The sequence below is a fragment of the Hetaerina americana genome, unplaced genomic scaffold, assembly GCF_022747635.1.
Source record: "Hetaerina americana unplaced genomic scaffold, ioHetAmer1.1.p SCAF_11, whole genome shotgun sequence".
Taxonomy (NCBI): domain Eukaryota; kingdom Metazoa; phylum Arthropoda; class Insecta; order Odonata; family Calopterygidae; genus Hetaerina; species Hetaerina americana.
Genome location: NW_027286181.1, coordinates 28,192,000 through 28,213,705, shown reverse-complemented (window position 1 = coordinate 28,213,705; position 21,706 = coordinate 28,192,000). Strand labels below are relative to the sequence as shown.

The 21,706-nt window shown below is 41.4% G+C and overlaps 2 protein-coding genes across 12 annotated transcripts in view; one reads left to right on the top strand and one right to left on the bottom strand.

Moving 5' to 3' along the window:
* Positions 1–571: 571 nt before the first annotated feature.
* On the top strand, positions 572–5,274 carry LOC139701106 (uncharacterized). The gene is made up of 2 exons (XM_071599682.1): positions 572–1,087; positions 5,230–5,274. The coding sequence occupies exons 1-2, from the start codon at positions 572–574 to the stop codon at positions 5,272–5,274; spliced, it is 561 nt and encodes a 186-aa protein (XP_071455783.1).
* Positions 5,275–16,328: 11,054 nt separating this feature from the next.
* Lmpt (four and a half LIM domains protein limpet) overlaps positions 16,329–21,706 on the bottom strand; it is a 946,158-nt gene continuing 940,780 nt past the window's right edge. For all 11 annotated transcript variants that reach the window (XM_071599517.1, XM_071599518.1, XM_071599516.1 and 8 more), the window contains 2 exons: positions 21,313–21,499; positions 16,329–19,753 (listed from right to left, as the gene is read on the bottom strand). In XM_071599517.1, the coding sequence (XP_071455618.1) occupies positions 19,596–19,753; positions 21,313–21,499 (345 nt within the window). In that variant the 3' untranslated portion in view covers positions 16,329–19,595. The remainder of the gene's footprint in view (positions 19,754–21,312; positions 21,500–21,706) is intronic.

Sequence of the window (21,706 nt, the reverse complement as noted above, 5' to 3'; positions counted from 1 at the left end):
TAATTACTATGTGTGGCGGCTCAACCCTTGAATCATCATTGAGCGCCATTGCGAACGCGCCTTCGCCGGCAAGTGTTTTGGCTTCCGGCGTTCGCCACCAGGGTCCGCCGCCAGGGCGCAACCACGCCGCCAGAGCCACTCTCAGTCTCACTCTCACTCTCTCTCTGACTGGCTCTGGACCGCCACGCGCGCCGCCATCGTGGTCAACCCAAGGACGCTGCTTCCTGGTGAAGGATTCTCTCCTGGCCTCGCCACCGCACGGCCGAATATTTACTGAATAATTACTGTTCAATCGCCTCATCAAGGTTTTAATTTTCCGAGCACAATAAACTTTGTTAATTGTTAGGAGGTGTCATTATTTCCACCACGATACCTCCTTCAATAGTGGTGACCCCGACGTGATTCATTTCTCCCCACGTGCTTAGCCGTGCACTGACCACGCCGTTTTGGTCTATCCCGAATATCTGTACATCTGCTTCGCTATGTGATTATCGGCTCCAGTGTTTCCAATAGTGAATTCGTTTTGTTTATCTGTTTTTCCCCACGTTAATTGTTTGTCCAAACGCCAGAGATGTCGACGGACCGAGCCATGCTTCGCGTGCCTCCATTTTGGCCGGAAGAGCCGGCATTATGGTTTGCACAACTGGAAGGGCAATTTTTCCTCGCAGGTATCAGCGAGGACGCAAAAAAATTCTATACGGTGGTGAGCCATTTAGAGCCTCGATTCGCGCAAGAGGTTAAGGACGTTATTTCCAACCCCCCCGGTGACAACAAGTATACTAAGATCAAGGAGGAACTTATTCGCCGATTGTCTGCGTCTCAGGAGCAGAAAATTAGGCGACTCCTTGAGCGAGAGGAGATGGGCGACAGGAAGCCATCCCAGTTTCTCCGCCATCTCAAGGACTTGGCAGGCTCGTCGATGCCTGACGAGTTCATGCGGTCGCTGTGGCTCACCCGGCTACCCACGCCTCTCCACGCCATCTTAGCAGCTCAAGATGGCGTCGACCTAGACGCCGTGGCTTCCCTCGCCGACAGAATTAGTGAGGTGATACCCCGGGAACGAGTGCCCGCCCCTACCCACGCTCAGGTAAGCGAGGTGAGTTCCGACCCGCCATCTTGTTCCGGTGGATGCTCGGGCATGTTGGCCTCCCTCCTGAACCGAATGGACGACCTCACCCGGCAAGTTGCTGCTCTTTCGGTGGCGCGGCACCCTCGAGAGGAACGCTCCCGTTTCCGAGGCCATTCCCGTTCCCGCAGCCAATCTCGCGGCTCTGAAGACGGACCATCAGGACGCCGTACGACGCCACAACTCTGCTGGTATCACCGGAAGTTTGGTGCCGACGCGCGGCACTGCACCCAGCCGTGCTCATTCCAGGTGCCGGAAAACACCGCGGGCGCTCGGTAGACGCGGCCGCCGACCTTAGCCCTACAGCAAGCCGCCTCTTCGTTACGGACACGACCACAAAGGTACAGTTTCTTGTTGACACTGGTGCTGACCTTTCTGTGTTTCCCCTATCGCTCGTCAAAAGTCCTAGACAGCGGACCGACTACCAACTTTTTGCTGCCAACAATTCCGTAATAAATACGTACGGTTGGGAAGTATTAAACCTAAATTTCGGTCTGCGCCGCGACTTCACGTGGAGGTTTGTTGTGGCAGACGTTGCACAGCCTATTATCGGAGTGGACTTTTTGACGCATTTCAGTCTTTTGGTGGACGTTAAGAATTCTCGTCTTACAGACAGTTCGACGACAATTTCCGTCGCCGGAAACATTGTACGCCTCCCGGCAACGCAGATAAAGGCGGTAGTCGGAGAAACCCGTTTTCACGTTCTTCTCTCGCGCTTTCCCGAAATTACGCGTCCAGCAGGGACACCCGGTCATGCGTCCCACTCCACAGTGCATTTCATTCGCACGACCGCAGGTCAGCCGGTGTCATGTAAACCACGTAGGCTTGCTCCCGACAAACTTGCCGCAGCCAAACGGGAATTTGAATTAATGGTGCGATTAGGGACAGCCCGCCGTTCGGATAGCTGTTGGTCCTCCGCCCTCCACCTTGTGCCCAAGAAGGGAGACGAGTGGCGCCCATGCGGGGATTATCGCGCGTTAAACGCTAGGACCATCCCCGATCGCTATCCTGTCCCCCATATCGAGGATTTCGCTGCATCCCTCAATGGTGCTCGTGTTTTCTCCACCATTGACCTCGTGAGGGCATATAACCAAATACCTGTGAACCCGGAAGACATACCGAAGACTGCAATCACGACCCCCTTTGGGTCGTTTGAATTTCCCTTTATGTCATATGGTCTGCGAAACGCCGCACAGACTTTCCAACGTTTCCTCGACGAGGCACTCAGAGGCCTCTCCTTCTGCTACGTCTATTTAGACGATATTTTGGTCGCCTCCCAAAATGAGGACGAACATGAGCATCACCTGCGTGAGCTTTTTGGCAGATTAAAATTATACGGTGTGCTCATTAATCCTGCAAAGTGTGTTTTTGGTGTTCCCAATGTCAAGTTTTTAGGATATAGTGTAAGTGCCGAGGGTACAACGCCTTTAAGTGACAAAGTGAGTGCTATCGCAGACTTCCCACTCCCTGTGACGGTGAAACAGCTCCGCCAATTCTTGGGGATGCTGAATTTTTATAGAAGATTCCTTCCCCATGCCGCCGACTTACAGGCCCCCCTCAGTGAAGTGCTACGCGGTGGTGTACACGGCCGCGACAAAGTGGATTGGACGCCCGAACTGCGCCTTTCTTTCCAGCGGTGTAAAGACGCTCTTTCGAACTTTGTGCTTCTCGCCCATCCGGCCCCCTCCCTTCCCCTCGGCCTGTTTACCGACGCCTCAGACTTCACCCTGGGAGCTGTGCTCCAGCAGCGCACAGAGGCGGGTTGGCAACCGCTTGGTTTCTTCTCCAAAAAACTAAGCTCGGCCGAGAGAAACTACAGCCCTTATGACAGGGAGCTCCTGGCGATTTATCGGGCGGTCCGGTATTTTCGCCACATGGTGGAGGGTCGGAATTTTACAATTTTTACAGACCACAAGCCGATAGTGTACGCGTTCCAGCAAAAACCTGACAGATGTTCGCCCCGTCAATTCCGCTACCTCGACCTGATCGGCCAATACTCGACAGACATTCGTCACGTAGCCGGCGCGGAAAATGTCGTGGCGGACGCTTTATCGCGCATCGATTCCTTGTCCTCCGCGGTAAATTTTGAGGAGTTAGGCCGTGCACAGGAGGCAGACGCTGAACTTGCTGCGCTCCTTAAGAACGAAGAGTCTTCCCTCAAGCTCAGAAGACTTCCTGTTCCCGGTTGTGCTGTGCACTTGTTTTGTGACACTTCCACCCCTTGTGCTCGCCCATACGTCACTCCCGCATTCCGGCGTCAGGCGTTTGATTCGCTTCATAACCTGGCGCATCCCGGAGCGAAAGCGACGATAAAACTCGTGACATCGCGTTTCGTGTGGCCCTCTATTAGGAAAGACTGCCGCGAATGGGCACGCGCGTGCATCCCGTGCCAACAGGCAAAAGTGACTCGTCATGTTGCCTCCCCTGTGCGCAATTTCCCGTCTCCAGGACGGAGATTCGAGCACGTCCACATTGATTTGGTCGGACCTCTCCCAAGTTCACGTGGTTTTCGATATTGCCTTACGTGCGTGGACCGTTTCACCCGATGGCCCGAGGCAATACCGATTGGTGACATTTCGGCCGAGACAGTGGCATTCGCTTTCTTTAGCGGATGGATGTCGCGTTTCGGCTCACCCCAACGCATCACTACCGACCAAGGACGGCAGTTTGAAAGCAACCTCTTCCGCCAGCTCTCCCTCATGGCCGGCGCGGAGCATTTCAGGACGACAGCATACCATCCTGAGGCGAACGGGATGGTAGAACGGTTCCATCGACACCTGAAGGCCGCCATTCGTTGCCACGGGACCACTCAGTGGGTGGACGTACTTCCTGCCATCCTCCTGGGATTCCGCGCCTCCTGGAAGGAAGACCTAGATGCCTCCACTGCAGAGTTAGTGTATGGGGAGCCTCTCCGCCTTCCCGGAGAATTCCTTTCACCAACCTCTCCATCGCAGCCAGCTGACACCACCTTCATGTCCCAGTTGCGCGAGCATTTCCGGGAGTTGAGCCCTCGCCCCGCTGCCCGCCACGGTTCCCGTCAGGTTTTCATCTTCAAAGACTTGCCAACGGCCTCCCACGTCTTCGTCCGGCACGGCCCCCCGCGGGGTTCCCTTCAGCTGCCGTATGACGGGCCGTTTAAAGTTTTAGAACGGAATGATAAGGCGTACAAAGTCCGCTTACCAAACCGTGATGTGTTCATTTCTCTCGACAGACTCAAACCTGCCTTTACGGTATCCAACCTACCAATTTATAACCACCAGGCAGCCCTACCGCTTCACCACACCGCGCCACAGCTGGAGGCAGCAGAACCGGACGGAAGACGGCCTGCCGCCTTTACATCGCGCCCAGCTACGCTGCCTGCACCGCCAGACCCTCAGCCCCCAGGTGCTGCACTGCGCACACAGCGCAGCGAACGGACAACCCGATCTGGGAGACACGTGCGCTTTCCGTCGCATCTTGAAGAATTTCAACTATAATTTTCTCTTTTTTTTCTCTTTTTCTTTCGTTGTCTTGACTTCATTACCTAACCTGTCATGCTTCCACCACCCCTACACCCTCCTTCCTTGCCCGCGCACCCGTTATCACCTCCTGTTTCCACAATTTTTCCAATGTCTACTAATCACCAGGGACTATAAAACAACCAAGGGGGTGGTGTGGCGGCTCAACCCTTGAATCATCATTGAGCGCCATTGCGAACGCGCCTTCGCCGGCAAGTGTTTTGGCTTCCGGCGTTCGCCACCAGGGTCCGCCGCCAGGGCGCAACCACGCCGCCAGAGCCACTCTCAGTCTCACTCTCACTCTCTCTCTGACTGGCTCTGGACCGCCACGCGCGCCGCCATCGTGGTCAACCCAAGGACGCTGCTTCCTGGTGAAGGATTCTCTCCTGGCCTCGCCACCGCACGGCCGAATATTTACTGAATAATTACTGTTCAATCGCCTCATCAAGGTTTTAATTTTCCGAGCACAATAAACTTTGTTAATTGTTAGGAGGTGTCATTATTTCCACCACGATACCTCCTTCACTATGAAATGCAACATTATGGAATGTCATTACATTTTGATTTACTCACAGTATTGTTTGTTCATTAAAATTATTTCCACAGAATCTTTACCAAGATGACTGCCAAAACCTTAAACAAGTGCAATGAAGTACTGCACTTCTCCCAGTTATATTTTGTGAGTGAATCTATATTTGTATTCTTCTAGTAGTGGGTACATTTGTTCACCTGTGCTCACATATACCCGAATATGGCATTATAATGTGAAAATACTTTGTAGATAGTGATAAAAGGATGGTGGAATGGTACAAATCATGGCACAAGCTCAGTACAAGCATTTGGGCTGACAGTTCTGGTCAAAAGAAGCTGCATAATTTGCACAAATAGGCACTCTGGATTTGATACATCTTAGACCTAATAGAAATATCTGAAACATTGCATATTAAGCCTCATTGATCATTTGAAGAAAAGTAAGGATCACAGAGAAGGTTAAACTCCATGAGCAATATTGAAGGTAGAAGTTCATGAATCTTCTCATTTGTGCTTGAATAAATACCCTAGAATATCAATCTGGGAATAAGGGTGGGGAGAGGTTAACTACGAGGGAAAGATACCAATGGGTCTCATAATTCAATGCTCCATTTGATGGATGGACTACTCCATTATAGCATATGGCACCCAAGTAGGGATCAGGATATCTTAAAAAAGTTATGGAACCACAGTGGTTCGAAAACAGGCCTTCAACATGAGAAGCTAATACACTAACTGCCCCACCAACCTGATCTCCTTTCTTGAAGTCAATTTATTTGGCTAGTAACCAAGAATGCAAGAACATTCTAAAATATTTGATACTATACAACAATTGTTATAAGTTAATAAATTTTTTACCAGGTCATAATTACGTGGCATCAGTTTTAAATGAAATGTATAACTTGACTATGAGTAATTAACTTTGCCTAGAACTAAGTTTAACTTAAGTACACGGAAAGAGAAGAATGAGCAACTAATCTGCCTGGATCTTTCCTTACTAAACTGCTCCAAGCAATTGATATACGTATTACATTAATATTCCTAATAGAATGATGTGATGAGGTAGTCTAGAATAATGAAATGTTACATACTGTTAAGTGGTCCCTGGAATTAAATCCTGGTCAATGTATTTGGAGAAACCTGAAATTAAAATAATAATATTACATGGTATTCATTAATTGAGGAAAATGATATCATAGGACAGAGATATCACTTGAATGTTCCCCTTCATTGGATTCTACAGTTTCACGTAGCCTAAGCAAATTCATCGCGAGCTGTAAAATCGTTCATCTTTGAAAAATTAGTTTGGATCGATCAACTAAGATATAAATGGACAACGAGAGTTGGTGAAACTCATACACACCTGGAATACACAAAGCAGTATCCAGTTATTCCATTGACCCACTGGAGCAGCTCAAAATTCCCTCATTCCGGAAATCACTCCACGTCCTATGGTGGTCAAGTACTGCCCCCAGATTGAGTATTTCTTTTCCATGTTTTGTTTCATGGATATCCATTTTCCATGTTGATGTTTCATGGTTTTGGACAAGAAAGCTTCGAAAAATACCTTCAACCTGAGGTGGCCAGCAAAACTGTCGTCACCAAAAGACGACCAATGAGGACAGAGAACTGGGAAATGCAAAGACAAGCATTACAATTATTGGTTATTTAAAATTTTATTTAATGAAAAAAAACCACTTCATTAGAAGGAATTTCCTGAGTTTTTATTTGAAATCACAATTTATCATGGTATTGAGTTTGGTATTGTGTTATAATTTATTACACCCAGTACAATTTCTTGTTAATCATCCATTGGGATTTATATGTAATTGCTAATTTATTATAACTTGAGTGGATGTTATGTTTTCTAGTTTAATTTGAATAAATATTGCTATTCGCATGAAATATATGGATAATATTTATGATTTAGACAGAGATGGCAAAAATATATTACATAGAGGGAATGGAAAGAAAATTTAAATTTTTTGAATAAGGGTCAATATGGTTGTAGACAACTTTGTATAAGATGCATACGGATGATCCCCAGAACACTATTCCATATGATTCCCCTGGAGAAAAAAGCAGAATGATACACTAATTTTAATACCTCTAGACACACACGCAGGAACCAAATAGTGTACATCAAAGTGTGCAGTTTAGAACACATTATTAACATGAATATTCCATGCACCAGTTTATTAAACATGTAGACCAATAACCTAGGTATTTAATTTATAAATAATTATTTCTTGCCGAGATTGAAATCAATATCCTCTTGCAATATTGCAGGATTAAATGAAAGGACCTGTGTCTTTTTGAAAATTAGTACATATATATGCTCAGATTTTGATAGTTTCACCTAGAATGAGTGTTAAAAATTTACTTAGTTGAGTAACCTTTAATGATTTAATTTATTTTTCAATGGACATTTTATTAAAATGCACTTGATAAGAAGAAGCTTGGATTAATTATTAATATGTTAAATTTTGCCATCACGCAAAAGGTGATTCTTATTGAAATAATTTTAAATGCAAAGAAAAGATGGAAGAATGATAATAGCAACTTTAACATGACACATTATTTAGAATAATTTAAATTTTCATTACCTTTCATAATGATGTATTTATCTCCTAGAGAAATTAATGTAGTTCTTGACATAACATTCAATGGTGGTAAAAATAAGTTTGTAATATTAAGGTGAGGAATTAAAGCTAATTCTGATTTTACTGAAATTATTTTAGTTTGGTTTAACTTAACTCGTTTAAAAATAAAATACTCGCAAAATAAGCAGAAAGTGTGGAAGTCCAATGGGCAGTATGCTGGTTTACACTCTTGGGGGCCTGGATTTTATTCAAAGTGATGCCACTTGAGACCCTCTGCCCTTTATCCATGGTGTGGGATTTTTCGGGAACCAGATCTTCCTGCTAAACCACAAAGTGGCAAAAGGAAAGGAATTGGACCCCATTATTACCCTGTTGATTAGTGAATGTCAAAAAAATCAGCTTATTACTAGGTGAGGTATACGAAAGCCAACCTACGATTTTATTAATGTTGTTGGATAACCTAAATGAAAAAAAAATTCCAGTCAACATAAGCTTTGTATGAACTATGGTTTCAACCAAATCCATGATGCCTAAAATCAAATTTTAAAACCATTTGAAAATCTAACCAAATGATTAAACAAGAGTAACCTCAGTGATCAGCAAAAAGATCAATTTTAATAAATACCAGAGTGCAGCTCGCTTCACGAAGGCCCAAGGCCTGTGGAATTAAAAAGTTTGACAGAATACCTCGCACCCAGTTGCAAAGCTGTTTTGCAAATTGGGGCATCATGCCAAAATAATGGAATGGAGATGAGGCAGTTCATTTCCTTGGGTTGCCTGTGGTTAGCATGGTTGGCATCCTAAAAATAATAGAATTACGGTGAAACTGGGAATTTTCTTATGTTACCAGGAATCAGGCCTGGCCCTCAGGGGCATCTCAGGTGTGAAAAAACTGATAAATTTCTTTCTCATATTAAAACAAAAAAATCTACATAAGCTCACTTTATTAGGCAGATACTACATATTTAAGAAGTGGTCTCTCAAAATCTTTTGCCAGTACCAGAAATCTGTGCCATATTTTACAAATTAAGTTCTCACTGTGGAATTTTTTAATTAAGTAAAATGTTTCACAATTAAGGGTAAAACATACTTTTAACTAATATTACTAAATAATAAAATTAACTTCTAAATCATATAAAATTCATCAGGAATTAAAAGTTTAAAGTTGGTATATTGGAAAGACACTAAAATACCACCCACTGCCACCACTTCCCAACCTTGCCAAAAAAGAATATCATACCTGACACACACTATAATGAATCCTTCCATTCCACATTTATTCTACATCCTTTCATTCGACCCAACATCCCTAGTATATCCCGACAGTCACCTGTCTTTACTAACATTCTCCTCTTATTTATTTTTTAATGAAAGGAGAATGAGATGCATTTCCAACAGACATATATTTGCCACATCTAATATAAACTCGGGCATCATCCTAAGGTACCAAAAGATAATGAATTTTCATTGAAACTAGTTGCCACAAATGTAAAGTTTTGTGGAAAATGCTTAGTAATCTTTTATTCTCAGCTTTATCACAGTGTCAAAGTTTTCACCATTGCTATGACGAAATAAGACGAAATATGTATAAATAACTAATCATCATACTTATGATACTTGGGATGCAAGTGAAAAAATTTGGCAAATCTTATCAATAGAGCCGGAGCAACCTTAAGTTGTAACTTTACTTATATTTTCTCCTCTTGGCAGCAAATGAATATTTTTACAGGCGATTTTCATACAATTGGCCTAAGATGAAATGACGAGGGAAGCTGGACTGGTTTCAGCATGTGTGTGACCTCATCTGAAGCGTATCTGCAGGGAAAGCAATTTCAAAGTAGTATTTTTTAAGGCTGACAAAATGAAATTATTGGTGGCTCATTTCACAGAGCTCTAACGGATGTGACGGATGCTTCTTTTTCCTTATAAGAATTCCTGGGAAATACATTCCGGTCGCTCCCAAACCCGACGTTAGATTTGAGCGCACAGCCTCTGTGCTTGGATGGCGAGCGCGATACTAGTTACGAGTAGGGTGCCACCGTCGCGTACGAAGGAATGAACTACAAAACTCAGGTTGAATTTTTATCCAATAAACACGCGATCGAATCTACAGTCCCTCTCCGTTTCGAATCACATGTCAAGCAAGGGATAGACCAGACCTTGACCCACCGCACCATCCCGATCCCCAGTGATTGCAATTACGGGACCATCATTAATACCCCCCCCCCAGGACAATAACCAGCGACTATAGAGCCAAGCTTAAGATCGGATGTACCGCATACTTCAACCTTTTGCTCAGTACATGTACGTATATACGGATGCCAGCAAGAGGAAGCACATTTCAAAATAATTTTTGTAGGCCGACTACATACGTACGTACATTCAACCGTCAATTTTAGAAAGTGGCCCTTAGATATTCGAAACCTGACAATTAGAAACTTGATACACTGAAGATGTTTATGAAGAAACCTAATCCTCCACTATTTGTCTACAGGTGGGCTTGCATGAAATCGCCACTCACCCATGATATATGTAGAGCTGCCCGTGATTTCGACCGCTTAGTCCTCTCTAGAGTAGCTGGCCCTCGCAGTTTACACCAAATCCGGGATTGCCATCCCCTTCGGTCGTCCGCCTCATATCGCCTCTCAAAGCGAACTGGCGAGACCAAATGCCCGTCGGCAAGAAAGGGGAGTACTTTGGGAGAAAGGTGGGGGAGGCTAGGGGGGGTTTATTCAGAGGGAGACTTCGCATATGAGAGAGTGAAATCGAATTGGGACGATGGAAAAGGAGGCGGAGGGATTTGATGCCCCATTTCAACTCCGAAAGTGCGCATTTCGCGTATCTTCGTAGGGCTATGAACTCGAGCGAACTGGATTCCCGCAGCTAATCGCTCCCTTCCTCGCCGAAAGCTCGAGTGTCGAGTGTACGCAGAGCTGCCTCCAAGACCGCCATCCACCAATGCAATTGCGTGCCCCTCCAGAAATGGGCCCGTGTCATTAAACGAGCCATCGTGTGACCATTCAGTGAATCCAGACTTGGGTCTCATTGTTTGTCCATGACTATACAAATACATACCCGTAACACACATGTAAGTAAATGTGCCCAATGATGATGCTAATGCCTTGCGATCCGGAAAATTATTTGCAAGTTCCAATTAAATTGGCGATAAATTGCTGTAAGGAAAATTTCATCAGGAGCTCAGTAAAAAAAATGTGTTGGCCGCTACTATTCCCCAGTAGGTAGTATGAATCTGAATATTTCCATAGTTTTCTTTGAGTTTATTAGATAATGGCATGGTACCTTTTACATAACGGGGAGGATGGATTGGATAGACGGTCAGGGGAGAGGGGGAGGGAGGGTTGAGGCACAGGTGAAGCAGCATTGCCAATCCCGCCTCGGAAGTGCGATGACTCAACTGCGTCCCATCCGACGGACTGTGCAGTGCACTGGGATATCCTCGGGTAGCATTCAATTTCTCTTTCGCGATGACTCCATCATCTCTTTGGTTGGACTCAATGCCCCTACCCTCATGCGCGTAGGGGAATTGAGAATTCTCCCGCAGAATCCCTGCACGTCGTAAGAGGCGACTTAAAAGGCCGGGAGACCTACCCAAAAACTAACCTCTAGTGAGAAAGAGATGCTTCCAAACAGTTTAATGGATTTACTGCCTGCTTACGGGCATACCAGCCGGTCTGCGATTCACATGGGCGTTTGCTGCGCCTGGTGACCCGCAAGTGAGTCAAGGGGATAACGGGGGGGTGAGCGCTCTGGTTCCCAACGCGGTTTAGGAAATCCGGTATGGACCAGGTAATAATATTCCGATCGGGTATACGATAAGTTAAGGGATATAATCGTGGATGTTCCTGGAGGGAACCATTTTCTAGTGATGGGGGATTAGGATGCAACAGTAGTCGAAGGAAAAGATGGTTATGAGGTAGGCCATTACGGTTAAGGTAGGTGGAATGACCGCGGGAAGAAAGCAATAGAATTGTACATGTGACAATGGTTAGTCACCAACAACACTTAGTTTAGACACCCCAAAAGACGTACGTATAGATGGAAAATGCTGGGTTACTCTGAAAGGTATGAGTTAGATTTTATTGCGGTTAGACAAAGATTTAGGGACAGCGTGATCAATTTGCACAGATTCCCGAGAGCGGATGCGTATTCATCAAAATTTAGTTGTTATGAAGTGCAGCGACCGATTCTAAAAGAAAAAGCAAGGTAGGTGGGTTAGGAAATGGAATTGAACCGCATTAACTTGATTGACAAGAAAGGAATAACAGCAGACTGAATTTAAGAATTTCCTAAAGAATATTATATCTAATCTGATGACCTTATACTGACGCTAAAACTGGAAAAGGAAGAATACTGGAAGAAAAGACAAATAAATCCCTTTCCAGTATCACTAAATTTAAACTTCCAAGCCTCTACATTACTCACTTGTTGGACTAATTATGACGTAAAAGGAACATAAAAAGAGTAAAAGGCTCTGGTTACTGTTGATCGGAAATAAAATCTCAGAGCAGCACATTACTAATTTCAAATTCTTGCAGATGTTGTCAATATCAATTTAGAAGTATCTTTAATTCAACAGGCAAGCCATCATTAGTCACCTGTCGTTGGAAGGGGGAGGCGGTTTGAATGATTATCTTAAATAGCAAGTGGACTTTTTTGTTGTGGGGCGGTTTGAATGATTATCTGAAATAGCTAGTGGACTTTTTTGTTAGTTAAGCTGGTCCGTGACATCAATTTACACGATAAAGTAGCCTTCGTTGAGCCTAAAGAAAATTTTATATATTTAATTTAGAACTTTCATTGTTTTAACCCACCCCTTGTTCATAAATTTGGCATTTTCGACAGAATTAGGATTGCTTCCACTGGGCCTTCTGTCGCGATGCACGCCTGCACCAATGAGTGCGTGAAGGGCCCGTATCGCTGGGTTGTATGGTTTCGTGATTGAGCTTCGGTCTAAGGTTGACGGGAAGGTTGCTCTTCCGCAGAAGGGCCTGACTCTGGGTGGCGTTGCAAAAACTCGCCGCGCCAATGGGGCCGCATGGATTCGTCCGAATGCAAAATGCGGCGGAGTGATCGAGAGGCCTCCCGGAGTCCGATCCGTTGATGGAGGAGAGGTGCCATTCCGTAAACCGGAGCATTGGAAGGTTGTCTCGCGCAGCAGAGGGGGGAAGTTAATGCTGCGGTGAGGGAGGGGAGATGCGAAGGCAAACCTCATCCCCATCTCCAGCAGGTATCAGATGCTATCGGAAGACAGCCCAGCGGTATCTGCAGCCCCTACCTCCGCCCCTGTGAGAGCAAAACCCAGAAGGAACCGCCAGACTGGGGTGGAGGGGATTCTAGTGATAGGCAGCAATAATATCAGACGTGTGATAGTCCCATTGCGGGAGAGGGCAGATGCTGAGTGTGTGAGCCAGCGCCTGACAACATGGTGCATTCCTAGTGACGGCGTTCTCCAGATGACGACGGCGGTTGGAGCGGCGGCGGCGGGTAGTGGCTCATTAGGGCGTCAACGTCGCCGTCGATCATGGATATAAAGAGATTCTGAATTCTTTGAGGGAATTGAACTCGGAAGTGAAGCGGGTGGGTGGTGTCAAGGGGGTTCATATGTGGATAGCACGGATGAGTTCTACGAACAAAACCCAGGCTTTGGGTGGATAGATTTCCTGGAATAGTTTTGACCTCTGAGGTTAAATATTTCACCCGTATTACTATAGGGAAGGGAATGGGAAACCAACTCAACTAATACTTCCCATCAATTATGATGGACACAAATATTATTATATAATTGGGTCATAGATCATGGGATTCAGTTTGGGTATCATGCCAGTTAGTGGGAGAGGCAAGACCTCTACCCTGCAGAGTCCGTATCACATGGAAATCTTGCATAACCGAATTGAGAGAAGTAGGAAAAAAAGGCACAACAGCACTGTTAGAATAGGCACTTGGAATGTTAGGATGATGTTGAGGACAGGGTTGTCAGAAAACATGAGGCAGGAAGTTGAAAGAGAGGATATATATGTATGTTAGGGGAGTTAAGAGTGAGATGGAAAGGCAAGGAATCAATGGAGGTATTGTCATAGATAACAAATAATGTAGGGGAAGAGAGTCACAAAATGGTATAAAGAAGATAACTAAACATGAGGCCATGTGAAAGAAAATAATAGCCAACTAACTTGCCTCTTTTAAATGTGTACCTGATGATAAATAATCATGAAGAAGAAGAAGTTAACGGTGTACGAAATCAACCAGATGAGATGGCTATGGATGTTCCTCAAAGGAAACATGCGATTGGGATGAGGTTCAAATGTGGTCAGAGAATGGAGAGAATGAAGCGAGGTAGAAGAGAACAGTTTAAGATCAAGGCATGACCACCTGGAGAAAACCTTAGAATACATAGGAAGAGTGGCTTACTTTAACTAACACCTGACTATACAACCACAATAGAACTCCATTAAAGAGGTACATGGAAAATACCAGGAGATTGAAGAAAGTATCAGGTAGATTGTAGGACATCGATTTAGAAAAGTGTTATCAAAACTTACAGTTTTCCAGAATGGTTATGTTAATTCTGATAATAATTAATTACTGATGAGGTGAATGATTAAATTCTTTAAGAGAAGTAGAAGAAAGATGATAAAAAAATGATTATCAATAAATAAGTGAAAATTTGATATGATGTATAGTTTCGTATGACTCCAAAACATGATCATTGAGGAGAGAAAATAAGCATATTCTATCTCTCCTATTCTTCATTATTAAACATAGATAAGCAGCTGAAGGCTTTAAAAATGAGATATGGTGAATTGATTCAAAGGAAATTCATACTGACTTTCAGAAGACTCTGGGAGACTCTGCTCCTTCATGTTCAACTGTTGCCAAGTGGAGAAATAAGTTTAAGTTTGGACGAGACAGTTAAATGATGATCCATATAGTGATCTGCGACTACCACAGAAATGATTGCAAAAGTGTGGAGAGAAATGGAGGATCACTGACTAAAAGTGCAAGGAATCGCTAAAGCTGTAGGGATGACATCTGAATGGGCATATCACATTTTAACAGAGGAATTGGATATGAGAAAATTATCTGCTAGATGGGTGCTGGACTCTTTGAACTCTTGACGCAGGATCACAAACGCATCAGAATGGAAATTTCCAAATAATGGTTGAGCTAGTTTAAGAGCAACCAACAAGGTTTTCTGCAACAGTTTAGGCAATTTGGTTGGCTGAAAAGGTGATAGCTTCAGTTTTCTAGGATGTGAAAGGGATTCTACTCGTAGATTATCTTCCAACTGATAAAAAAATTACTGGACAATACTACGCCAACCTCCTGGACCAACTACAGCAAAAGTTACATGAAAAAAGACTAGGCTTGGCAAGTAAGAAAGTCATCTTTCATCAAGAAAATGCACGTCCACACAATAGTGTCATTGCCATGGCAAAAATGCATGAACTATGATACGAATTGAGCCCACACCCACCTTATTCGGCTCCATCAAAAATCTATTTCTTCCTCAAGCTCAAAATTTTCCTCGGTGGAAGGAGATTCTCTTCAAACAAAGAACCCACAGCCAAAGTAGATGGGTATTTTGCAGGCCTGAAGGAATCTAATTTTCGAGATGGGATGAAGACATTGGAACCTTAGCTGGACCAGGTACATTATTATAAAGGGAGGCTACATTGAAAAATGCAAAGTTTCACTGAGGTAAGTTGTTTAGTTCTATTCCATTTTGAAAACTTTTCTAATTACCCTCATACTTCATCACTGGTCCCCCTCAGTTTGTCCTTGATGTGTGCGCACAGCAATGGTGGAGATGTACTTCATGAATAACCAAGTTATTAAGAAAAAACCTTGCCTCTTTCAGGATCCTCTTTTTTCCAGATGGAATGGAATAAGCCTTCAACTGTTCTATAATCATGAAGTGCCTAAAAATAGATGCACAAATATTTTTTGACATGCTTTTATTGAAATCAGAACTAAGAATTGACTCGAAATGAACTTCAGTTAAAAAGTTACATATTTAACGAAATATTCAGTAGCAGTGGTTCATTTATTAATGACTATCTCTATTTTTTAACAAATTAAATTGATCGTTAATATACAAACCAAATATTTAGGTGTTCAAATCCTTCATGAGAGTTGATAATGGCAATCAGCATACCATTATTACTAGTCCTATAAATTGCAAAAAAAAAGACAGGGCGGAGTCAGACTGCTTCAAACTCTCCTGTAAGATAGTCAGGAGCACCTTAACTGTTCCCACACAATGCTCATTTGATATCATGAGTTCTTATTCATCATATTGCTACTAAAATCTTCCATTCAATTCACCTATCCTTCGGCATTTTACGTTGAAAATAACCAGAATATTACTCCATTATTGAAACATACCAAACTTTGACAGTGGTCAAAGAGCAAATATATCAACAAGCATATTATTATTTATCATAAATGAATATTTGCATCAAAATTTGACTAAATAATGGATTATATGAACCATAAATCGTACATTAAGGACCACCTACATTCTTTGGGAATACACAAATAAAGAAATAATTTGATTCAATAAGGCTTAACTTTATTACACTTTCATAGTCAGAATATACAATTTCAATTTATAATCAGAAATGAAGCAAAAAGATCCAAGGATTTTTATTAACATATACAAGGGAGAGCTGTGCATATGTCTTTTCTCTTCCACTGGGTATCTCTATAATGCAATTATGCGATTAGGAAAATTGACAATACCATACAGCAAATCCCATATTTAACAATCCTAGTGAACAATAATGCCACCCAATGACTAGACGTCATACAATCAAGCAACATCATTATTTGCAACAAAAACTTAAAACATTAGAGTTACCATCATACAAAAATTATTATACTTAAGGAGTTCAGTTTTTGAATAAGAACATGATAGTGACCTCCCTCTTTCATTAACTTGCATTTGGAAAATAATGAATTACTTCAAAGATTTGCTGTTGATTTATAATTACTGGTTTTTTTTTATATCATTTATTATATAGCTAAAAATAAATGCACTTACTAAGAGCAGATTCTTCTTGTAGTACATAGCTGACCTAAAAATATAATGTTAAGGGGTTTGTTGTGAAACTCAGCGGAATATTATAAAGATTGAATTATTTTTTTAAATTTGACGACTCTAGTTCACATCACCATTCCATATTTTCATCATATTAAAATGTGTTTTTCAAGATCTGAAAAAAGTTTAGGCATGACAATTGTATGTCTACAGTTCTTAGTAAATGTGTTTGGCGCTATGAGTTCGTAGCATCTTTAAATCAATGTGGGACGGATGACAACTTCCACAACTTTTCCCTTCATGATTATCCACATCCCAACCACATGGAGATAGATACAAGTTACTTTTGCCCATGCATGATATGAAGTAAGGGAAATCTCTAACCTTTCGAAAGTAGGATTCCCCAATGAGATAAGGCCACCTTATTTGCCCAACAACGGAATAGAAATGTATTTCCCCCCCCAGTATATGCCGTAATAGACGTTAGTCATACTCCTAATACAAATGAGGGAATAAATGGTGTACTAATGTAACTAGGCTAGCAGGTACATAGTCAGACCATCTATGTATCATGCAATGACATCAGATTGATTTTTTTAAACTTCCTCTCCCGAACGACGTGAATATTGTTCTCTGTATATAGCAATGCGCACACCCCGCTGCTGATATATTAAGATTTGCTCACCGCATACTTTTTTAGGGGGGAAGTGAAAAGGTATGTACAATGTACAAACATTGTCACCCAGCTGAAATGACCTATCTCAGCATTGAAAAAAAAAAAATACAAAAATTTTAAAATATTTCTCTCTCACCTCTGCATACAGTTTGATGCATCAATAACTGTCAAATTTCACGCATCAATGATTCATTTTCATCCTCCAGAGGAATCAATACCATGATGTCATTTAAGGCAATGTGTTTTTTTTTAATTGCAATTGGAGGAGTCATCCCACTGAGATTAAAAAAAAACAACAAGAAGAAATCGTCCTCCATAAGGCATTGGTATTCACCCGTCCGATAGATACTCGGGAACATTATTGCAATATAAGCCATTAAATTTTTTATAAGTAATCTACAGCATCCACACCACTTCACTCCTTCCTGATCTCTCAAAAAATAATCCGTTAGTGCACCTAAATGCACAGACTTCTCTCATGGATATAAAAAAAATAACTTCCATTGTCTTCTAATTATCTACTTATAAACCTATTAATAATATATATATATATATGTATAGCACTTGATGAAGAATTTATTTTCATGTAATCAAATACTTGTTGCACACTCTAAAAATGTACTCATTAAAAAAAAAAACCTGCTGCATTCAAAATGACCGATGAAAAATGAATAGTTAAAAGATTTGTTATTCAGTGCTCACTACTGAATGAAAAACTCTTCTTCCTCCTAAGGAAGACCCTGAAGTTGGTTAAAATGTGCAATGTATATTAAGTAATCCACCTAAGCAATTTCAAAGAAGCCTTCCGAATAATTAGTTCATAATATATATGTATACTATGTACAAGTTCAGACGAGTATTGTTTTGGAAGGCCAGTCTCGCCAGAATGTGCCAGTGAAATGGGTGTGCAAAAGCATAATTTATTACCTATAGTTATTATGTTGTACCCGCCTCCAAAAAAAAAACAATGGGCATGATTAGTGTGTTTCAATGGTTATGAGAGTAATAGTTGGGCAATGAATTTTTTAACTCCAGAATATATCTCAAAATCCCATTAACTCTTTTAGCATGGGTACTATTAGTGTGATTTCTCTCTCTTACTCTCTCTCACAAATTAACAAAATACTTTTATGCAAGGCCACTTGGTGCATTATTTAAAGCTGCAGTTCACCGACACTTTAAAATACCACACACAAACACACGCGCAAACACACACACAACAACAAAAAACGTTCATTCCTTCGTTCATGCACTTGACAATTTGTGTTTTAAAAAAAAAAGTGAATAGAAAAGTGTGCTTGTATGATTAATTCTATGTGAAAATTATTGTGCTGATGTGTTTTACTGTATAATCATGTTTCTTTTTTTTTCCAGAGTAACTTTGTAGAATTATTTCGTGTCTCAATGTGTATGGTGTCGAGTGTGTTCTTCTATCCATTGTTTGCGTAGGTTTATTTGTCGTGGAGTAATTAATAATGTTTATTTGTAATCAATGTTTTGTTTGATATGTCAGCATAATTTCGTGGAGAGATATCATCTCACTGTTCATGTACTAAAAACAAGTCACTTTAGTCATACAGGAACTAGAACAATACAACAATATGCCCACGTGAATAGATTATGTAACATAGTTAAAATATTTTATATAAATACAAAAAAATAAATGTTAATACTCAATACAAATATAAATAAAATTATATGAAATTAATAACCTTATCCGTCAGAATCAAGAGCAATATAATTAAAACTTACACAGCATGATGCACCGTGGCATTTCCAAAGTGCAGTGAACTAATCTAATGCAGCTTCTATATGCTTTACTCTCCATCAACTTTTATGATCGATCATTGTGATTGAGTTAAAAATTTGACTGAAACATGATATATTTACTTATACATATATGACTCAGAAAGCACCACTTTCTCATGCAGTTTATAACTCAATGACAATAACACCTTATCAATACAAAGTTTGGGGCCTTTTCCACATTTTTAATTTTAACATAATTCAATCACACTTTTTTTGATCATTTTCTTTCCTTCTTTTTAGAATATCTATCATCCCATGTAATATTTCCCTCAGAAACCCCTACAGTGTTAATTTACATCAGCTTCTGCTTGGCGCATTCTGGGCAGATGATATCTTCCCCATCGGTGATAAATCCCCTGCCCACCAGGGATGACTTGCAAGAGGCACAAATGAAGCAGTCATTGTGCCAGTGGCGATCCTCAAATGAAATAAATCGGGTGCCACCAATTCCTGAAAAATTGTATGAAAAAAAACATGCTGTTAGGTTTCACTTTGTTGAATGCAAAATATTGCAGCACTTGAGATGTATTCCATATTTATCAGAACACAAAAACTTTGAATACAACTTAAATACTAAAAGAAGAGAATCATTCTATAGCAATTTCTAGTTAGTATTAGAAAATAAAATGTGCTTCATCTCAGGAATGTAAATTACACTTGATTACATCGGGAATTTTCCTGTAAAATTTACTGTCATAATTCTTCCAGTTGCTTATCCTGAAGTAACAATAGCAAGTACTGCAAGGAAAATTTGAATATGATAAACATACATCAACTGAGGGGATAACTACCTAGCATCATAATTTTTATCCACAAAGAAGTCCACTAAATCTCTTCATAACTTTCAACTTAAATCTTTTTCCATGGGTTTGAGTTTCATTCAAATTCTATTCATCGCCAATGATTACAATGAAAAATTTACATTTTGTCAAAGCCAAAGGACTGTGTTCAAATAAGCATTTAATTCAGTCAATAAGTTTTATTTCAAAATGAAAATAACTCAAACTCACCTACATTCTATGGAAATAATGCAGAGATAAAAAGATATTTTGTGGCAGCCTTTCTTCAGTTACAAAAGATCTTATTATTACAGTCTTATCAAGTCCAGCCACTGAAGCACTGGGCCGAAGAACAATTAAGGAATGAACATTACTAGTAATACAAACAAATATAACATACTGCAGCATTCTTGGACTTATTAAATGTCGTGTTATTCTGGGAGCCAGAAATCACTACCATATCTTTTATACTGTTAATTAAATCAAGTTAAGATATCAAGGTCTCAGAAATTCATGCGACTTGTTTCTATACTGGTCTGTCTTCTGAGTTAACAGAAACTATATTTCCCTAAATCTCACTCTCCTGGGGAACAAATTGTGACTCGGGATGCATGCAAAACATGAACATAATCATAGTGGTCCACCTTCAGGAGAAACCAATACCAGATCAGGGGGAAAATATTGTAGTGATTTGATCACTCTAATCGTGAGAAAACACAGAGTACCCATTCAGTACACGACAAAACAGAAATCATGCCCACAGATGCAAATCTGGAAAACCTCTCAAGGGGTAGACCATATGCCAGGGGTTAACATATGCCAGTTGAAAATCAATTTAAATTTAATCAATTCAATCAATCAAAAATCAATTAAAAACCGATTGTACTAATTTAGAGAAATTATTTTACACTCATGAGACAGCAGGTATTCAAAAGTAGTGTTGGGCATACAACTAATATTAATTTTCAATGTTATTTAAACCAAAAAAATTCTCTAATTGGAGAAAGATATGGCCCCCATAGGCTTTGGATCCATCTATGAATGCCCAATGTAAGTTTTGAATTCATATCCTTGGCCAGCAAACACATTATCCATGGGAATGACCAGCCAGCAGCCAGGGGAGATACGTCTGAGGAGATTTTTCCTGTTCGAAATGTAAGGAACTTATCGGCAGCAACTGGACTGGTTGCCCCTGATATCGGGACTGGAGCCGTATTTGCTAGCATTTACCTGTAATAGGTCGGCTGCAGGCAACACATCGCTTGGCGAAGAGCTCGCCAAAGCAGTCGGCACAGTATGGCTTCTCATCACGAGAGGTGAAGCGCTGTCCAGCAAGGGAAGCATTGCAGTGTGTGCAGGTGAAGCACTCCCTGTGCCAGGGTTCATTCTTGTAAGTCACACCACCAGTGGTGATGATCTGGAGAATGAAAAGTATCATCATGATCTTGTAAATTATGCTCTCGAATTGGTTTCAAACTTCATTATTATTGGCTTAAACCACAAAAGAATGCAAACAGATTCAATCATCAAGCACAATACTTGTATCATGACTTGATGAAATGAGAAAATTTCATTACAACTTATTAAAGGTTCATCACCATTCCTAATTTTCATATGCAAAAAG

Bases quoted from the DNA above. Each gene is read 5' to 3' on its own strand.
- LOC139701106 (XM_071599682.1), top strand. From the start codon at position 572: ATGTCGACGGACCGAGCCATGCTTCGCGTGCCTCCATTTTGGCCGGAA. The intron at 1,088-5,229 runs GTAAGCGAGGTG...TTATTTCCACAG, and splicing joins CCGCCCCTACCCACGCTCAG to AATCTTTACCAAGATGACTG.